This window comes from Nanorana parkeri, unplaced genomic scaffold, assembly GCF_000935625.1.
Source record: "Nanorana parkeri isolate BGI_ZX_2015 unplaced genomic scaffold, ASM93562v1 scaffold910, whole genome shotgun sequence".
Lineage (NCBI taxonomy): Eukaryota > Metazoa > Chordata > Amphibia > Anura > Dicroglossidae > Nanorana > Nanorana parkeri.
The window spans coordinates 597840-618274 of NW_017307178.1; the positions used below are offsets into that span (position 1 = coordinate 597840).

The following is a 20435-nucleotide window of genomic DNA, read 5'->3' on the forward strand; positions in this document are numbered from 1 at the left end:
AGTGTGGAGCCGCCGTTCATTTTCATACAAGTGATCTGATTAGATCACTTGTATTAATGGATTAAAAGGAGCAGCGGCGATCCTGTCCACCCCCCCAGACACGGTTTTCAGGGTCAGCCGCTCCTCTAGGGGACCCGTGACCACGGCATAGGAACTCAACATAGAGCCCGTGGAGCATAGAAAGAACGTCTGTTTGTCTGCTCTGTGTGATCACTGAGACCGTGGCACTGTAATCACAGCGCCACCTGTCTCAGGTGTCAGGAACTACACAGAACCCTACCCTCCATAGGTGCTTCTTATGGAGCGCGCTACATAACACACACACGCACACACGCACACACACACGCACGCACACACACACGCACGCACACACACACGCACGCACACAGTGTGGGGGTAACTTCACTACGAGGGTTGATGTTTACTATTCCCAGAGTTCTTCTTTAAAACCAATGTATTATAATGAAAACATAGCTGCTTGTATTGATCACAGGAACCATTTTTGCATCCTTTGCTGTGGTGGCTCCTACAGTATCACCAGTAGTATCTAGTGCTTAGGCTTCCTACTGAAGCACTGGACAGCTACATGCAGTCGATCTGTGCGCTCACATGCACAAGTGACTAGAGAAGCTGGAGATGAGAGTCTGCCTGCTAATGATTGACAGCATAACCCATCATTGAGCCCACCTGCTAATGATTGACAGTACAACCGGTCATTGACTTCCATATACAGCGAGTGTAAGATATCTTATGAAGAAACACTGTGGGCAACAAGATGCATTTAAAAACTGCTTTTTTCTTTTAGTTTTTTTTTTACTTACTTTTCTGCTGGTCCTCCACTGAATTGCTAGGTGGCCGGAGAGACCAGCAGAAAGTCTCTACAGTTGCTTGTGTACAATACCAAGGTTCATGGAGGCCATGGAGTATAGAGGGTGTGCGTGCTCTCCTACTGGAAGTTAGGGGGAGTGCTGCACTCAAAAGAACAAACTGCCCAAATCTACGGAAAGCATTTAAAAAGGTTTTACATGTAAATTTTAAATATATGACATGCTTTATAATATAGAGGATGAGACTGGACAAGCTGGATACGAAATTTAATCAAGCACGCACCAAAACGTTTTTTGATACTTGGACATCGTATGTTGCAGCAGAATTTTCATTACAACAACTGCAAGATCTGATGTCCATTTTCAAACTGTCTAACTGGTATCTCGAGGCTAAACTGACGGAATTTTCAAAAAAAAATTTACAAGCTAAAAAAAAAAAAAAAATAGAGGATGAGATTTATACAAGGCTTTTAGACATTGGCAGATGCTATATAATTTGGTGCAGACAGATAATCAATGCCCCTTATTTATGGTTACCAGCCCAACACAGTATGAGATGCAAAAAAGTAAAATGGGTAAAGAAACTGGGCTAGATGAAATTCCTCCCTATGTGCAAAAAAAAAAGCCAGCTCAGCGACTGACAGGCCATCATATTGACTCCTCTTAAAATGTGTGACCTTGGGTTTTTACTTTTGCACAGAGTGAGGAAGTATTAGAAACTCTTGTAAGGTTTTTATTACCAATTGAGAAAATAGCCAGCACGCCAACACACCAAAATGTAACCTACTAGTAGAAAGTGAAAAATCTCACAGCACAAAAAAGCATGATGCCACCAACATTTTACAGGGCATTCCCAGCATGCCTCAGTTTTGTGGCAAACAATACTGTATATGGGAGTGACTTATAAGAACAGAGGGGAGACCTGTGCCCCCTTACAAATTTTAAAGCAAGTCAAGAAACCCATGTTCTTGAAAGTATATTAAAAAGGGATACAGGAGGAATTATTCGGGTACAGGGGTGCGCAATTCCCATTACCAAACGCCTGGGACATGTAGTTCCGGGCACCAGGCAGGGGTTTTCTTTTTTTTCTCCTTACATTTAGCCCTGCTGTGGGCAAGCAGGGCTAAATATAGAGCAGGGGAGCCACCAGATCACTTGTAGCAGCTGGTTTGTCCGCCTGACCTCCCCTCTGTGGTTTTCAGGTTCCCCCACTCCCCTGGCGGACCTGGGACCATGGCAAATGACTTCAGGATGGAGATCAGGCAACAGAGCAGAGAATGTCCTTTCCCCAATTTGTGATCAGTGAGACAGGAGAGCTGTACTCACAGTGCGTGCTATTTCAGCTGTTATAAGCTGGGCTGTACAAGAGATTGAGCACAATGCCATGCACGATCTTCAGTATTGGGGGCAGGCCCCCATAAAGAGTACCCGTCACCTCCAAACGCTATCACATTAAGTCAAAACAAATGTAAAAAAGTGATGAAGTAAAATTAAAACCAACCCCGCAATTTGCATACAAATAAATGCACGTGTAGGTCATTGTGTGAGTGCTGCCCCATTCTGTGTGCCATATTGTGGTGGCTGGGCAGCAGGCTAAATTGCCTTCTCAAAGCCGCGCCCCCTTCTGCCCTCAACTTCCGCTATACTTACCTTTCGGTGAACAGTCCTTTCCCCCCACCAGTACGGGTGTACCATTTGTAGCCTGTACTACAGTCCAGCAAAACAAATGGCAAACGCACTCATCAATTTGTTACCAGCTTTAAAAGCAAGGTGCACATGGAAGGGCCTAATACAGTTCAAACAGCAAAAAGTTTTCCCAGCACACTCACAAGCCAGCATGCAAAAAAACCTTAGCGGTGAGACAAGTTTTTTTGCATGCTGGCTTGTGAGTGTGCTGGGAAAACGTTTTTGCTGTTTGTACTGTACTACAGTCCGGCACAACCCTGTGCTACACATTTTTAATCTCACTCGCAAATTGTGAGCACTCATTGGTCAGCGCAGTCAATGAGAAGCGCTTCTTAGCACGGGCACCTAGACAAGTGCCCTCAGCATTACAGACTGGCTCCACTTCTTCTCAGTGAGGTCCAGGTAAAGGATTCCATGACGATGACAAGGATCAGCCAATCCAGAAAGCTGCAAATTAAGGCCCTTCTGGCTCTGCAGCTACTGAAAAAACAATCTGAATAAAAGCAAGAAAAGGTTTTATCTTCTCAAGAGAGAGATGTCTGTTCTTCTAGGACACTAGCAAAAAAACTGAGGCATGCTGAGAGTGGGAGGGGTTATACTGTTATTTTTAGCAGTGTCAAATCTCCTGAAGGCAACAGCATAACCGAATCTACCTGAATAATGCCCCTTCGTTTTGTCTTCTCTAGCCCATAAAGCTTTGTCATCCTAATCATAAACTGACAACCTGCTTTTAGACCAACCATGATAAAAAGAAAAATTATAGACAAAAATCAGTATATATGTGATCACTACCGCTATACGTTTCTATAAAAAGGGTAGAGTGCTGGAACTAGGTAACTACAGACCAGTAAGCCTGACTTCTTATGTAAGTAAGCAAATTAAAAATTATTTTAAGGGAAGACATAAAAATATATATATTAGGGGGGGCGTGGCTTGCTGGCGCGCTGCATGGACGCTTCTTGCTAGAGCTCCGTGCGGCGACGGGCCTCGAGGCTCATTAAAGCGACTTTCGGGTCTTACCCGCACCGCGACGGAACCCTCCTCGTCTTCCTCCGATCCCCCGAACATGAAGCGGCAGCAGAAACGGAGAGGGAAGCGGCCGCAAAAGCTCACCGACTTCTTCGGCCCTTCAGGGCGGCGGCGCGGCCAAGATGGCGCCGGCTCCTCTGCACACGATCTCCGGCGACCCCAAGCTACAGGGCATAAGTCCGGCGGTGCTTCTGTGGGGACACAGCCGACATCAGGCTCCTCTTCTGGCTCGTCACAGCCCGACTCTCCTGTAGACCGGAGCCCAGAGAAAACCAGGCTGAGGATGTCACCCCCTGGAGATGACCAGAGGGAGGTAAGCCTGCTCAATGCATCCCTGGATGACACAAGGGAGCTGATTGCACCTATTGATGCATTTCCCATATCCCACCAACCCATCTCAGATTTCACTTTAAAAGGACATGCTGGTATCCTTAAGGAGTTGGCTAAACTCAGATATGCAGTCTCTAATCACCCAATTCAAGTCCGACCTACAGCAAGTGGGCGATAGAGTGTCACATATAGAAGATAAGATGGGAGAATTTGCTACTACGTTTAATGACTTAGTCGATGCCCACAATAACAGGGAGGATGACCATGAGTGGATGAAGGCCAAAATTGCGGACCTAGAAGATAGGTCTCGGCGCAACAATGTGAAAGTGCGTGGCATCCCTGAATCGGTCTCCCAATCCAACGTGATGTCTTACGTTCGTGACCTTATGCATGCCATAATCCCCGACGCGCCTACGACGGAACTGGTCCTGGACCGCATACACCGCTTGCCTAAACCGCCAAGTCTAACCAGAGAAACTACCCAGAGATGTGTTAATGCGGGTACACTTTTTCCATGTAAAAGAACAACTACTCAAGGCAGTAAGGGATCCCTCCAAACTTCCTGAAAGCTACTCCCACCTGCAATTTTACTCACATCTATCCCAACATACTATGTTGTTCCGGAAGAGGCTGGTGCCAATCACCAGGGCGCTGCGTGACCACATGATCCAGTACCGCTGGGGGTATCCGGCTAAACTCATAGTGTCCAAAGAGGGTGAATCCTACACGCTGTTCTCCCTAGAACACGGTTTATCGCTCCTGGAGAAATGGAAGATCCCCCCAGCCCAAGCCCAGCCACAACGTCCAGCCGTATCTCCAAGCAAGATGGACTCCGGATGGCGGATGTCCGACCGCAAAAGGGGACCCAGGACGACGAAAGACCCAGATTGAACCTGACCTGCATTACTACCTGATGTTTGCAAGCCTCCTGGCCCCGCTTGGCCACACTGTTCACCATGTGTGATACCCCCAATGCCGTGAGTAGTGCCAGCCACTGCAAGTTGGTCCCCAGGCGGGACCTTTTTTTTATCCCCAAGTTCTGTTTTCCTGTTATTTTTTTCTGGTTTTTTTTCCTTCCATGTGCCAATTGCGAGACTGACTGTTGCTACATATGCAGGACCCCCTGCCGGACCATGGCCTAAGTCGATAGTACGTGATGCTGCACCATCGGTGACCTACGTATCTGCCTACCTGGGCGTGAGTATGGAGCCTCTATTGTTCTGCATTTCCCTACAGCCACGATGTCTGTGAATATTGTCTCCCTGAATGCTAAGGGTCTAAACCACCCGGCTAAAAGGTCCCAGATGTGGAAAGAGGCACGGTCCTTGTCGGCGGACATTGTGCGTCCAGGAGACCCACTTTTCACTTCACCGTGCCCCAAAATGTTCTCATAAGAACTTCCCACATAAATTTTTTGCTAATTCTCCGAAAAAGACACGGGGAATCCTGATAGCAGTGAGGGACTCGGTTGCTTTTGCCGCTGTAGATTCTTATATAGATCCCAATGGCAGATATATTGTGTTGATATGTACCATTGACTCTGTTTTATAACCTTACCCCCGACTCCTTACTAGACTCCTCCAATGCAAATAGAAAATCTCCTTCGGAACTTCAGCAGCTGCTCCGAGAGGAGTCACTATATGATGTATGGCACTGTCTACATGCTTCCGAAACAGATTTTACCTTCTCCTCCCCACACAATTCATAATCCCCGAATCGATCTTTTTCTGGCGGACAAGCAGACCCTGCTTAACTTATCTAAATCTACTATCCATGACATTACATGGTCGGACCATGCACCGATCTCCCTATCCATCGCGAGCCATTGGAATCCTCCAATGTATTTGTATGGCGGAATAACGTGCCTTTAATGCTTGTCCCCCAGAATGTGGGGCAGATTCAAGAAGCCCTGCGGGAATATTTTCTGCTGAATGAATCTTCAGTGGAAAGTGCATACAGCCTTTGGAATGCGCACAAGGCATGTATAAGGGGGGTGCTCATGAAATTGGGCGCTCAATCTAAGAGGCAGAGATCCAGCCGCATAAACCAAATAGAGACTTTAGAAACCCGCAACAAAGCAAACCCAAAATGTCACTGACGGGGCCGCCCTTACACAGCTTAGACAAGACCTCCGCATGTTACTGCTGGAACGGTTTGATAAACAAAACTCTATCAATAGGGCCCGATTCTATGCTAATGGTAGTAAAGCGGGGAAATTGCTAGCTAACCGGATCAAGACCCTGCGTAGTAAAACTAAAATACCGTACCTCCTCCATTCTGCTGACGGCCACAAGGTCTACCACCCACAGCAGATTGCCGACATGTTTAGCTCTTATTACGGGGCCCTATACAATCTTAAGGAAGATGTCATGACTCCCCAACCGACAGCGGACAAAAATCGACTCGTTCCTACATGCCCTTGACCTCCCAACGCTAACTGCCCCCCAACTCCAGCAACTCAATGCCCCTATAACACAGGCCGAAGTACTTTAAGACTATCAAATCACTTCCCGCTAACAAATCTCCAGGTCCAGACGGTTTCTCGAGCGAATATTACCAGTGCCATGCGACTATTCTAACACCATATCTAACGAGGATGTTTGCCGCGGCTGCTACCTCTGCCTCTTTCCCACCGGAAATGTTTTCTGCCACCATTGTTACTCTCCCGAAGCCAGCAAACTTTCGACCTATATCTCTCTTAAATACTGATATAAAACTGTATGCAAAAATCCTAGCCAATAGACTTCAGGATATTATACCTTCATTGATACACCCAGACCAATCTGGCTTTATTAAAGGTAGGGGTGCCCCAGATGCTACACGTAGGGCTTTGAATATTATACACCACGCGGGAGGCTCCAATACACCTTCTCTCCTCTTGGCACTAGACGCTGAGAAGGCGTTTGACCGCGTCCACTGGGGCTACCTCCAACAAGCGCTCCATAAATTTGGCTTCAGTGGGTGGATACTATCGGCCATTTTAGCCCTCTACTCCAACCCCTCAGCCCGGGTCTTTACTATGGACGCCTTTTCCACACCCTTCTCTATCACAAACGGGACTAGACAGGGGTGTCCCCTATCCCCTTTAATATTTGATCTTGCCATAGAACCCTTAGCCGAATCTATCCGATCTCACCCTCTTATAAACGGGTTCAAGTTTGGGAAAAACGACCATACCATAAATTTGCGGATGACGTGCTCCTATTGCTTACAAATCCGGTGTCTTCCCTGGCTTTGGTTGCGTCAATGTTGAATACTTTTAGTGAAGTGTCCTACTATAAGGTAAATGCTTCTAAATCTCAGATATTGGATTTGGGAGTTACTCCTAAAATCAAAGGCCTACTACAGTCTCGGTATCCTTTCCAATGGTGCACTAATGGAATCTCATATTTAGGAACAAGAGAAGATATGTTACATGTGTATTAATATCTCATAACATGTAATGAGCCTATCTGTATTGTACCAATCTTGGAAATTTTCTTGTTCAATAAAAAACTATTGAATTTAAAAATATATATATTAGGGCAACATCTGAAAACTGAGAATCAGCATGAGACGCATAAGAGGCAAAAAAACATATAATGCTAGTATAGCATTGCTTCTGACTCAATCACTTGTAATAGAATACTCCGTCCGATTTGGGTGTAGCATTGTAATGACACAGAAGTTTGGAAAAGCTTACTTAGTGAAGTATATGAAAACCTAAAAGGCAGCTTCCTCTGACATGTTTACATATATCCAAGACCATTATAAGCATTTAGCAAACTTTTCTTCCCAAAGACTATGCAAAAGCACAAGGAGACATCAATCATATAGTGAAGAATCAAGATTTTTTTTTTTTACAATGAACTTCTCTAAAGTACTCTTTATTTATCATATCGGATAGAATAGAGAGGTTACGAGTCCCATCAGTATTTTTATTACCATCTGTGTGCCATTGTGGAAATTCCCCTTACTTCTTGTACTGCAACTGAAGGATATATCTTTCCAATGTACGGGAATTCCCTTCCCCTTCCTGACATTTGTCAAAGGAACACGTATTCTCACTGGAAGATTTCCCCTCTATTCTTGTTCCAGTGACAGCAATTTTGGATTTTCCCTCACTTTCAGTGACAGTGGTCATCAGGACAAAAGGAGAACAAGTGCCCCTTAAAGGGGTTACAGGTGGCAACAAAAACCTTTTGGGAATTCCAACTCTATCCAAAACTGGAGGGAAAGAAAAAAATGAAGGTTTAGGCATAACTTTGTTGAGGAACTCCAGAAATTGTAAAAACTAACCCATGCAGCGGGGGCTACCCCCACACTGCAAGAGGTAACTGCTCTATATTCCTCTAGGGGCCAGAATAAAGATGATATACAGGTGAAACTCGATTAGAATATCGTGCAAAAGTTCATTTATTTCACTAATGCAACTTAAAAGGTAGACCGTTAGTCCTGTGGCGGTAAGCGCTCGCCTCTCTCTCCCTCCAGTGGTGGAATGTTTATCAGCAGCCTCACATCTAATGTAACTGCGTCATGGGTCCTTAGACCGCTTGAGGCCAGGGGAACAAGAGACTTCAGGGACTGGTCTAGCAGCCAGGTGGGAAAGAGGATTAGCGAGTATCTTCTTAATTTCAGCCCCTAGATCAAAACAGCAGTTAAGCCTTGCAGTGTAAGGGTAGCCCCACTGCAAGAGTTAGTTCTTACAATTCCTGGAGTTCCACTTAAGTCGCCAAAACTTTACTTCATAAAGAAGTAACAGCATTTAAATGGACTGGATGGTTCCTACAAGTAATAATATCCAAAGTTATAATTACATAAAAAGGTTAATACAGCAACATTTTGTTCCAGGCCAATGTTCTCATTACCCTTAAAGGGGGTAAGGAGGGGTTCAGATAAGGTGTAAAACCAACTGAGAGGAGAAAAAGAAAGCTCTTACTACCCATTAGGAACGGTGTGCAATTTTAAGGACAAGTTAATTTAGGGCAAATTATATTTGGCCATTGAGCGATTCAACACACTGGCATGCAATGCTGCCCAGTTAGGACAATAATTTAGCTGGGCACTTATTTACTCAAGTATACCATCTCACTAAATTGATCATGATTGGGGGGAGACATAGTTCAATGCTAATAAATGTAGTGGGGGAAGTATAAAGGAAAAACGGTGGTAGTATGGATGTACCTGGACAGGAAAAGGAAGATAGGGAAGGCAGAATGACAAGTGTTCCTGGCAGGGTGTGGAAGGGAGAAAGGAGCACCAGCTGACCATGGAACTGGTGGGCTGTCAGAGAACAAAGGGAGGAGGAGTGGGGGGGACCCCAGAGGTTGATATACAGACTCTTGCAGAAATAATAGCGACGGAAGTTTGTGCAGACACTGGGGAGAAGTACAACATAAGAGCATAGAGGGTCTTGTGTTGTACACACCGAGGGCATGATGTGGGATGGAATGTAGCTACTGTTCATACAGAATGTCTCTGCTAGGGCGAGTACTACTGAGTGAACAATGTGTGGGTCCTGTCAGCAATGCAGCACAAAAAGACACAAACCCTAGAACCCTCCATAAAATGGATTATCTTTTCATAACACGGATGTCCAGTGAGTAACTGGACAGGAGTAAATAATCATGTGTTGTGAATGATCGGCTCTGGCCAGCTGTTCACATCTGGGCTCTGCTCCATGCACTGTAAACGTACAGGAAACGCTGGCAGAATTCCTAGTGGGGAGGTGAATTTTTAGTCCCATTTAATATATACATATACATATACATATACATATATATATAGGGAAGGATGTAGTATGTGACAGTGTATGTAAACCCCAACAATGAACTTCTCTTAGTTGCTCCATTTTGTTCTGGTTAAAGTGCATGTCCAGCTCTTTTATCTTTAGATGAACTCCTGTCTATTTCCCTGTGGGTTACTGCTATCTGGGACTTCATTAGACAGATTCCCCCCTATCTGTTTTGCTGACATCGGTTTTACCAGAAGGAAGAGAGGGGAAATCTGCAACAGGGACACAAAACAGAAATACAAAGCCGACTGTGGTTCTAGCCTTCCCCTATTTTACGCACAATAAAGCATTTTTATTTCTATGTTGCTGTTGGAGATTGCCCCTCACTTTGTCTAATGAAACCGGGGTCAGCAAAACAGGAAGCTGTTCTCTTCAATGTCAGAGCCTCAGATAAACTCAACAGGCATTCTAACCTTTACATTATTTATTTGCAGCCTAGTTCCTTTAATTCAATACCTATTACAACTACTGTATACATGGCAGAAGGTAAAAAAACAACAAAAAAAACTAACTTAAAAAGGCAGATTTCTGGCCATACAATTAACTTTGTAGAGCAATTGTGTACACAAAATAAAAAGATTGATTGCAATATGCGAGGATAAGCCATTTCCTGTGATTGATATATTATTAATCTGTTGTTATGGAGGAAAAATATCTAGGAAAAAAGTTTACAAAAAGTAAATGTACTGCTTTAGGGCCCAGTCACACCATAAAGAGTGGATTCCAGTGCGTTCGGCCTCTGGAACGCAACCCGGCTGGCTCACTTTGTTTTGGGGCGGAAGGGGTCGTGGCAGTGCACTGAAGTCAATGGCACCGCAGCCAAGCCCCCACCCGCATTGCGATGGCCGGCACCCGAACGTGTGGCACATTAGTGCCTGCGTTCCGGTCCAGTGCGATCTGCAAAAACTAGTGAATGGGTGCCAGCGATCGCACTGCGGGCGGAGAGGCGGTGCCATTGACTTCAATCCACTGCCACATACCCTCCCGCCCCAAAACAACATTAATAGTGGAACTCTGAAGATATTCTATGTATAGTTTGATTGACTTATCATTTTTCATGAAAACTTGAAAAGCCTGTCCACCTCAGCCCTCGCTTCTACAGTTTATCTGTAAAGTTGGCCATACACCCAAGTTTTCTTTTCATTCAGCCAGCGATGGGTGTGCCGCTGTCAGAATACTGGAACAGTGATGGAAGCCAATTAGGAGAAATGTGACGGCAGCCAAAGATTTTCCCATCTGGCTCCTTCAATTCTCTGATTGAAGGATACCAGGCGGAGAGATGCCAACAGGGGTACCCACTGTGCGATTTTCCCCACAGTGCATGGCCAGGTTAAAAGAGGAAAGCAGAGAAAATGTAAACAGGCCGTTTTAATTCAATATATGTTAAGCTTATTTCAGCCTAACAGATTTGGTTAGGTAATGTTGGACAGCAAGGCCGGACAGTGAAAGGGATAAATCTAAATGCATTCTAAGGGGCCCCCCAAAAAAGGCGGGGGGTGCAAAGTCTTACCGTTGGAGAGAAAAAGAAAAAAAAACACATGCGTCTCCTGCCAGCATGCTGTGTGTGGAAACAGAGGTCTCTCTGCAGACATGTGACAAACTCCCTGCCAAGTCAGAGCTAGCGATCTCCAAATCAGCAGGGATCATGAGTTTTGCTGATTGAAGAGCTATAAGTTTGACTCAGCAAGGGGTGTGTTTGGACTTCTGCAGAGTGACCACTGTTTCCACAAATAGAACAAGGGCATTCTCTGCAGCATGCTGACAGGGTTTCTATTTTCTAAAGAAACTGAACTATAAAACGTTGCACAATCTTTGTTTTGATGCATCTGGAATACATTTAACAAATTTAAACGCAAAGTTAATTGGACTTTAAAGTGTACAAGTTAGACATATTTTTAGCATGACAAACTATGTTCTTGCAAGTAATTTTTAATTAATGTTGCCAATCAAGTCATGAGTATGGTTAACCCTTTCACTGCCATAATAAAGTAACAAAGAATGAAACCAAACCTGACAGGGCAGACTATTCTTCCATGAATCATACCACTTGTATGTTTCATAGAGAAGTTGTAAAGCTACCTGGTCACTTCTGCATGCTAGCACCACCCCACCACTTCCTGCTCCTCTGAGCCTGGGACCATTAAAGGGGGATGCATGATTCAGGACGCCATTCAGTACTGACATGTGTATCAAAACCTACTCCTATATAGAGTCCACTGCTTTCTTGTCCATAAAAATAAACATTTGGGGTAGTTTTAAAAATAAAATGACCAAATGAAGGCCTAATATGAGCAAAACAAATAAAAATAATATTACAGGGTTAACTTAGATTTTATATTTTGCTATGCTTTAATTCATTAATATCTTTGTGACCAGACCGTTTTTTTAGAAAAAAAGACTAAAGACTAACTTGTTCTATAATCTGTGAAGGTTCTCATTCATCCAGGTCATGGTGTGCCTGTAAAAAAAAAAAAAATCAAGGCAACTGGACTTGCTGTATTTTTCTTAAAGGAGAACGATGAGATGAGTGATTTCCACTCACCTCATAGTTCTAGCCGACCTGTGACAATGAGACTGTCACAGGTCGGCTCAGTAGATCGGGAGGTGAGCGAACACATACCATGTTCGCTCACCTCTCTATCCTGTCACGGCTCTCTGCCGTGACAGGGGGAGGGCTGGATTCCCCTCTCCCATCTGCCAGTGCTGACTGGCGGAACAGACGGGGAGGGGGCGGGTACAGCTGGCTCTGCCTCTAGATAGGCAGAGCCAGCTGTCACTCACGCAGCTGGGCGGATCCCGTCATCTATGTCGGGATCCGCTCCGGCGTCTTAGTATATCTCGCGGTATACTGAGCTTAGGGTAACGGAAGGACACTAGTTTGTGTTCTCCCGTTACCCTAAGGAGAACTATGGGGAAAAACACTGTCACATAGACCCCATAGTGGGAGGGGATATGTAGGGTTGTCCTGCAGTGTTGATTTGCCGGTGTCCAATCACCTGAAGGTAGATATATAACCCAGTAGTTAAAGATATTAACTCCCTGTGTCCTGTGACATATGATCAAGGAAAGAGCTTTAAAACAAGCCACCCCTGATCTTCCTAGCTGCTTGTATTGCGAATTCACAAATTTCTCAAAGATCACAACAAAGACTCTGCAGTCAGGTTGTCAGTCAGTTTCTAGCAGCTGAGAAACAGGTCATGTTTTACATTAGAAGGCAGGCAGGCTGGCTGCCAAGACTCTTTTGCAGTAGAAAGAAATAGGAAAATATTAAGATTTTGTGTCTGTTGTAAAATTTCAAGAGGAGTTTCTTCTACCTTTATTACTTGTCCAGTATATTTAAAAGATTTCGGAGGGGAATTTATCAAAACTGGAGCAGACAGAACAGAGTGTCTTGTGTTGTACACACCGAGGGCATGATGTGGGATGGAATGTAGCTACTCCATGCTCTCTCCTCACAAGTGACCAGAGAGCATGGAGCCAGCTTCCAGGACAATCAGGAAGCCGGGCAGCGTGTAATGACGCGCTGCCTGGCTTCCTGATACCGGAAGTATCAGGCTAGGCATCGGAGCATTTGGGCAAGTACGAGTACTCGTCCAAATACTGGGCACCAATTCTAGTATCGGTATCGGTGCATCCCTACTTTTAATATTCCATTTTTGGATGAATGGAAACCACATTCACGGTTAGAAGTTTGTTCTTTCAAGAAACACATTTTTATCCCACGTCCATCAATTTTTGTGTGACTACAGTTGAAATCAAGCAAAACAAATGACAAACGCACTCAACAATTTGTCACCAGCTATACAGCAAGGTGCACACGAAATGGGCTTTCTACTGTTTTACAGTTGAAATCAATCACGGAGTTGACCCCATTAACTACTAGAGAAACAAACAACATTCTTCTGGTGTATGGCCAGTTGTAGCGATACGAGGCATCAACCACCAACAGAAGGAATAGTTGTATAAGCTTGGTGATGTGTGCTAGTACTGAATCCACCCTTCATTGTAACCGATAGCTCACTCTGTTCCCGGACATGTTATTGTAATCCCAATATATGGGCGTAATAGGAGACAGCACGGACTGCCATGGGTACCACATCAATACATGGTCCTCATTAACTCCTTCACTGCCATTCACATGAATTACTTCTCTATTTAATAACAGAAGCTCTAAGACATACAGCAGGAAGTTTGAGCGCTGTAATTTCTACGTTATCGGTGAGCTCTTACAATACATATTTATTTGCACAATAAACAAGTACAGCAAATGCCAAGAGCGGAAACGCACAGGAACAATGGATGTGTGGTTAGGAGTGCCTTATAATAAAACAGTCATCTCGCTTAAAAGTATATCTGAATTTTTTCTACAGAGATGTCAGATACATACCGACACGTTTCAGCAGAATTCGACACCCCTCTTCTTCAGGGCTTAAGGAAAAATGTGATGGAATCAGGAAGAAATAAACCTTGTAGCCTGAATTAGGGCCGGTTGGGGCAGAGCATCAGCATGACCTGTTTGCAGAGAGCCAGCTGTCCCCACTACAAACAGGTCAGGCTGACATTTCCTACACAATCCAGCCTGCAAAGCATGTTTCTTCCCAATTTCATCACATATTGTTTTTCAAGCCCTGAAGAAATGGGATTTCCCATTCCCCTGAAACGCATTGGCGGTATCTGACATTTCAGTTGAACAAACTTTTGGGGCCCATTCATACCAGACGCTGCTCTAATTGCGCATTGTCTGGTGTGCAGTGCCCCAGTGCATCGCACTGTGTACTTTTGTTTGACAGAACTTTATTGAAATGACACAAGTTAATTCAGTTCTATGGGCACAGTCGGGTGCAAGGCAGTTGTATTGCGTCACAACTTGCTGCATTGAAAAAAAGGCAAAAAAGTAAGGCATGCAATGCTGAGCCTGATGAAGGGGACCCTAAGCAACTCCAAAACATTACTTTAATGTGACAACATGTGTCAATAAAGGACAAGCACCTGACCACATCGTCCGGTGTGCTGGTGACACTTTTTTCTACATCTAAACCCTGCTGTGCCATCCAGCCACTTCAGCACCCACTTCCAGGGGTTCCTTGGTAGGACATCCTATGGACTTTACTTACTTTTTTTTGCACACATCGCAACGCAGTGGTGTGAATACACACCATCCGTGACAAGGCAAATTGCATTGTCTTGCGTTGGGGCTGCGCTGGAAACGGTCAGCCAAGTTCCAATGCAGATGGTGTGAATCAACCCTCAAGCGATATGACTTTTTATTAGGCGCTCCTAACCACACATGAAGGATTTAATCTTCTGATAAACAATCCCCCCCCATCACAACCAGGGATGGCAACCTAGGAACTTAAAAGTGACACTAAACTCAGGAGCTAAAGCATAAAGACAACTTCAAGTACCCCAATTATTTAAAAAAAATCTTATTTGTGCATCACTCAGCTGTAGATCCTCAAATCATCTTTGAATTCATGATGACACTGTCCTGCCTTCTGGAGGGTGGCTACTTTTGTTACCCATGGTCCCTCTGTGTGTTGCAAAGTAGTCACCTCTCCAAGCTCGCTCCTGTGATGGACTACAATCTCATGTTTAGTTTACTAGTTTATATTGAAATTATAGTCTATCACGGGAGTGATCTTGGAGCGTTGATGTCTTTACAACACACACAGGGACCATGGGGAACAAAAGTAGCCACCCTCCAGAAGGAAGGTCAGTGTCAGCGCCAATTCAGAGATGATTTGGGGATCTACAGATGAGTGATACACAATTCAGATACATTTAGGATAATAGTTCAGGAACATTTATTTTCAGGATTAAATTCCTGAGTTCAGTATCCCTTTCACCAGGTGTACACACACACACTATTATCACAGGTGTACCTCCTCCTCCTCCGAGAACACACCCCAAGATTTTGGATTTACATAAAACCAATTGCTATTCCTACTGTTCCAGCACTGACACATAGCTATGAGTCCCCGGGGTATCACTGACACAGAAGGACACTGCTACCCAAGCCCTCCTCCAGCAGCATTACCTGGGAATACAGCTGGGGCTGGAGCCGTCTATCTCCCAGGTAGCAAACAAGTTCATGGGCACCGGCCTGTTCAATGCCCCAGGGAAACTCAGCCTTCCCTTATCTGCCATGGTGACCGTCGTCTCCTCCCGACGAGCAGAAGGGATATCGCCTGCCTCTGGGTGGAGGACACAGACAGGGTCCTCTGGTCACATCTCTCCCCAATCTGGACTCCTTGCTCTCTTTCTGCGCGTTCTCGCCAATCGAGTGAGCGCGCCGCCTCGATTGGGCTGCCTTTGAATAACAAATGCTTTATTAGCAAAGCCCTTTCACTCCGCACAGCGTACGGAGCACGGGATGGAGCCTCTCCAACCGCATCACGAGAGCGCGTTCCCGACTCCTAATTTGGCTGCCCATTCGTCAGGCGGCTGGCCTATCAGCGAGCTCCTGTATGTTTCACCGTTATTATTATCCAGGGAAGCAGAGTTGGGAGAAACGCCCGGACGGAAGTGACGTCGGAGTGAAAGCAGGAGACTTTGTTGTGGTGCATTGTGGAGTAAATGATTTATGAGTCTTTAGTATGGCTGTAGATCGGGTTCGGTACAGATCGTCACATCGTGTCATGTCATATACTCTGCATCCAGAGAATTATGATGGAGAGAGCATGCTAGACTTTACACGCATTGCAGGGTTATGAGTGAGATCATGTACATTACATCAAACAGCTGCTTACCATACAATGCTGAACATGCAATGAGGGGGAGGACCTAAATCTGGAGCAGTTGCCCATAGTAACCAATCAGCTTCTCTCTTCCATTAGTTCAGTCAAGCTTTGAAAATAAAATATGGAAGCTGATTGGTTGCCATAGGCAACTGCTCCAGATTCTGCCTGCTCCAGTTTTGATAAATTCCCCTCAGTATGTTCCTGTGCAGGCTCACCATATCATCCTTTCCTATTCCATGTACCAGCTGTCCATTGTATGAAACTAAATTTGCTCCATGCTGAAATTTGGTTAGGGATGTTAGACATTCAATACAAAAACTGCAAATTAAATGATTCTGTCCATTAAGAATGTGGTAATAGGGCCGCTCATTTACACATCTGGTGGACCTGTCCCACGCCTTCCAACTTTCTGAGAATGAAAAGGATACGTTATTACACAAAGTATGGAGGCAAACACCTCCAGTAATGCGGACCATGAAGATTAATGCACAGAAATGATTGGATTAAAGTATAGTTAAACCCTCTGGGTTTTTTGCATTATCTACTGCTAGCTAGCAGTAGTGATGGGCCGAACACCCCCGTGTTTGGTTCGAATTCGAACTTTTGAACATGGAAAAAAACAATGGAAAATTCTTTAAATATCATGCTTGGGGGGTCCCCTTAACCTCCCTGATGCTCGCAAGGGACGGAACCCGGAAGACGGATGCCGGCATCGGCCGGAGGACACAGCGGTGATCGTGGACAAGGTAAGTAACGCGCTGTAATCCCGAGTGTTGAAAATTAACCCCGAGCCACACTCGGGAATACCGCCAGGGAGGTTAAACTGCCAGTAAAGTGGCGGATCTGTACAATGTATAGAACCTGCAGCAGCAAAAATGACATTTAAAAAGTTTTTTTAAAAAGTGTGCAGTCCCCCCCTCCCAAACAATACCAGGCCCTTTAGGTTTGGTAGGAATGTTAGGAGGGACGCCATTTAAAAAAAAAAAAAAAATCCCCAAAAGTCATACCAGACCCTTAAGGCCTGGTAGGCATTTTAAGGAGGAACCCCACCCTTAAAAATGGGGGGGAAACGTGGGGTCCCCCCTTATATTCCATAGCCGAGCACAGGCCTAGCAGGGCAGTAAAGGGGGGGGAGGACGTGTGAGCGACTTTTGAAAAAATCCTTTATTTGAAATAAAAAAACAAGTGTTTTCACAAGTCTTTTATTTTCTAAAACAAATTGGATCCACCGACGTAATCCAGCGTCAATCACGATGTCCAGTGTTGTCTACGACGACAACAGGACGAAATACAAAATAAATGGAAATAATAAAAAAAGAAAAAAAAACTGATGACCGCCGTCCCGAACTCTTGCCGCAGAATGGCATTTTGACAGATGCCGGCAACATATAAACAATTGGGCGGAGCTAGAGGTGACAGCTAGCTCCGCTCAACTGTTTATAGTTGTACAGCATCTGACAGGTGAGCCATGATTGGCTACACTGCACAAACCCAGCGCTTCTTTATTTGTAAAATCCGGTCAACTCTAAACTTGTGATCCCTCTCTGGTGAGGGGAGCAACCATCAGGGGCGGGGACCACAAGCTTGGAGTTGACCGGATTTTACAAATAAAGAAGCGCTTTGTGGAGATTGCTACCGTGCTTTGTTACTCCCATTTTCCTACATTTGTGTGCTTGCAATGTATACTGGCAATGGACAAGTCTTTAGGTAAAGCTGAGCAAAAAATTTGGTTTGTTTAAAATTTTTCGTTATTTGTCTTTTTTGGGATTCTGGTCCGCAAGTCAATTTGAGTTAAACAAATTATACTTTTGGCAGTCCACAGAAACAATAATAAAACAAAAAAAGCATGTGGGGTCCCCCCCCTAATTGATACCATATCCTTTAGGTCTAGCAGGAATTGTAGGTCGCTCTCCAACGCCAAAATAAAAAAGCATGGGGGCCCCCCCCTAAAATGTGGTGGTTGGTGACGACGACCATGCCAGGCCAGGCCACATACCCTTGGCATGGGGAGGGTGCTTTGTCAGGAGTACAAGGGCCTCTTCCCCACAACCCTGGCCTGGTGGTTGTGGGGGTCTGCAGGCAGGGGGGCTTATCTGAATCTGGGTGCTCCTTTTCATAAAGAGGGCACCCAGATGCTGCCCCTCTCCTGAATGAGTAAGGGGTAGTTGCTACCCCTACTCATTCACCACAAAAAAAAGGTAAATTGTAAATAAACACCACACCATATTTATTTGGGGAAAAAACAAACCACAACAGAGGTTTTTGAAAAGTCCTTTTATTTAAAAAAAAAACCCAAAAAGTCCATCGATGTTATCCAAAGGTCAATCACGTCATCCAGTGATGTAGATCACAATGGCCGACAGCAGTCAGAATTCAGAAAACAAAAACTTCAGATCGATCGGAATATCCGTGTGCATGTCTAGTAGACAGTACATGTGGAGAGTAGGGATGCCACCTTTTCTTCACGCAAAACCCGAACACTCTAGCGAGGTGCAGACATTTTTTGGGAGAAGGAGTCATGGCTTATTCATATGTAAATAGCCCCACCCATTCATATGTAAATATCACAGCTGAGACTATTTTCAGTGGGGGGCCAGTAGCCCCTATCTTAATTTTGGTTGCCCCTGTCTGCCTGACATCTTGTGTCCGGGTTTATGCTGCCATGAAACCCGGACACATCATTCAAAACCCGGACTGTCCGGGTGAATCCTGGACAGGTGGCAACCCTAGTGGAGAGACTAAAGGAGCTGCAGGACTCACATCAGCAGCATTTTGGTACCTAAAGGACGATCAGTAAGGGTTTACATCTACTTTAAAGTGACACTAAACTCAGGAGTTCAATCTTAAAAATACATTTTCCAGAACTATTACCCTAAATGTATCTTACCTGGGTATCACTTGACTGTAGATCCTCAAATCATCTCTGGATTGGTGCTGACACTGTCCTTCCTTCTGGAGGGTGGCTACTTTTGTTCCGCATGTGTGTTGTAAAGTTGTCACCACTCCAAGCTCACTCCGGTGCTAGACTACAATCTCAGTACTCGCATTTTTTGTAATGTAATACACCACAACGCACAATAGTGTGTTACTGTGCATAGCACAACAGTGGATGTCCTTCAACAAGGTGTGCTGGTGTGCCATTAGGAATGATTGTCACTGACTCGCATCAGCGCATATGTTACTGCAGCACCACAGTGGGAACAGACCTTATTTCTTTCATTCTACTATCTTTCTCTGCTGCTCATATGTTCTCTTTTTATGTTTTTATCCTCTGACCTTTTTATACTGGATCTTTTAGATTGTAAGCCCTCACGGGCAGGGCCCTCCTTACCATCTTGTCTTGAATTGTATGGTGATTGTAATGTCTTCCTTATATTGTAAAGCGCTGCGCAAACTGTTGGCGCTATAGTAATCCTATATAATAATAATCTTGCTGAGAAATATATCAAATGTTTGCACAAGTCATTTTTAAGGGGGTTGTTGGGGGCAGTGCCAGGAAAATTAAAATGTACTCTGTAAACATTACATTACATGTTTGCATACAAGTGGGAAGTGTTTCAAATATAAAGATAAGAGCGATTTGAGTAAATGTCAGATTAGTGTGAATTAACCAACATTTCTAACATACCGCTATCCTATCAGCTGAATCTGAACATATCAATATTTACTCACTGCTGACCCTTGCTTGTTTGCTCAGCACTCTGCGATTGTGCTGGCATCAGTCACTGTATAATGACTGTATAGTTCCGTTCCTCTCTTTAAATTGCTATTCTGCAAATAGTAAAAAAGAAGCAGTACACAAGTGAAAATGGCAATCCCTTCCATCAACAATTCCATCATTCATTTCTCAGTACGACATAAAGTCAGCAGAATGAGACCGCACAGTGTAGTAGGGGCTGCATATGTATTTATAATGCAGAATCACAAGTCCCTCTACTACTCATTAGTACTGATACTAGGTATAAACTAGGGATGCACCAATACCGTTATTTCGATATCGAGTTTTAGTACCTTTTTGTTTTGGTACTCGCCGATACAGAATACCAAAAG

At 44.6% G+C, this 20435-nt stretch overlaps 1 protein-coding gene across 1 annotated transcript in view; it reads right to left on the reverse strand.

Annotated features, from left to right (window-relative positions):
* Positions 1-16182, reverse strand: part of PACS2 (phosphofurin acidic cluster sorting protein 2) — a 110804-nt gene extending 94622 nt beyond the window's left edge. Inside the window, exon 1 of the mRNA XM_018566038.1 lies at positions 15683-16182. Within this exon, the coding sequence (XP_018421540.1) occupies positions 15683-15792 (110 nt within the window). The 5' untranslated portion in view covers positions 15793-16182. The remainder of the gene's footprint in view (positions 1-15682) is intronic.
* Between the last annotated feature and the right edge of the window lie 4253 nt (positions 16183-20435).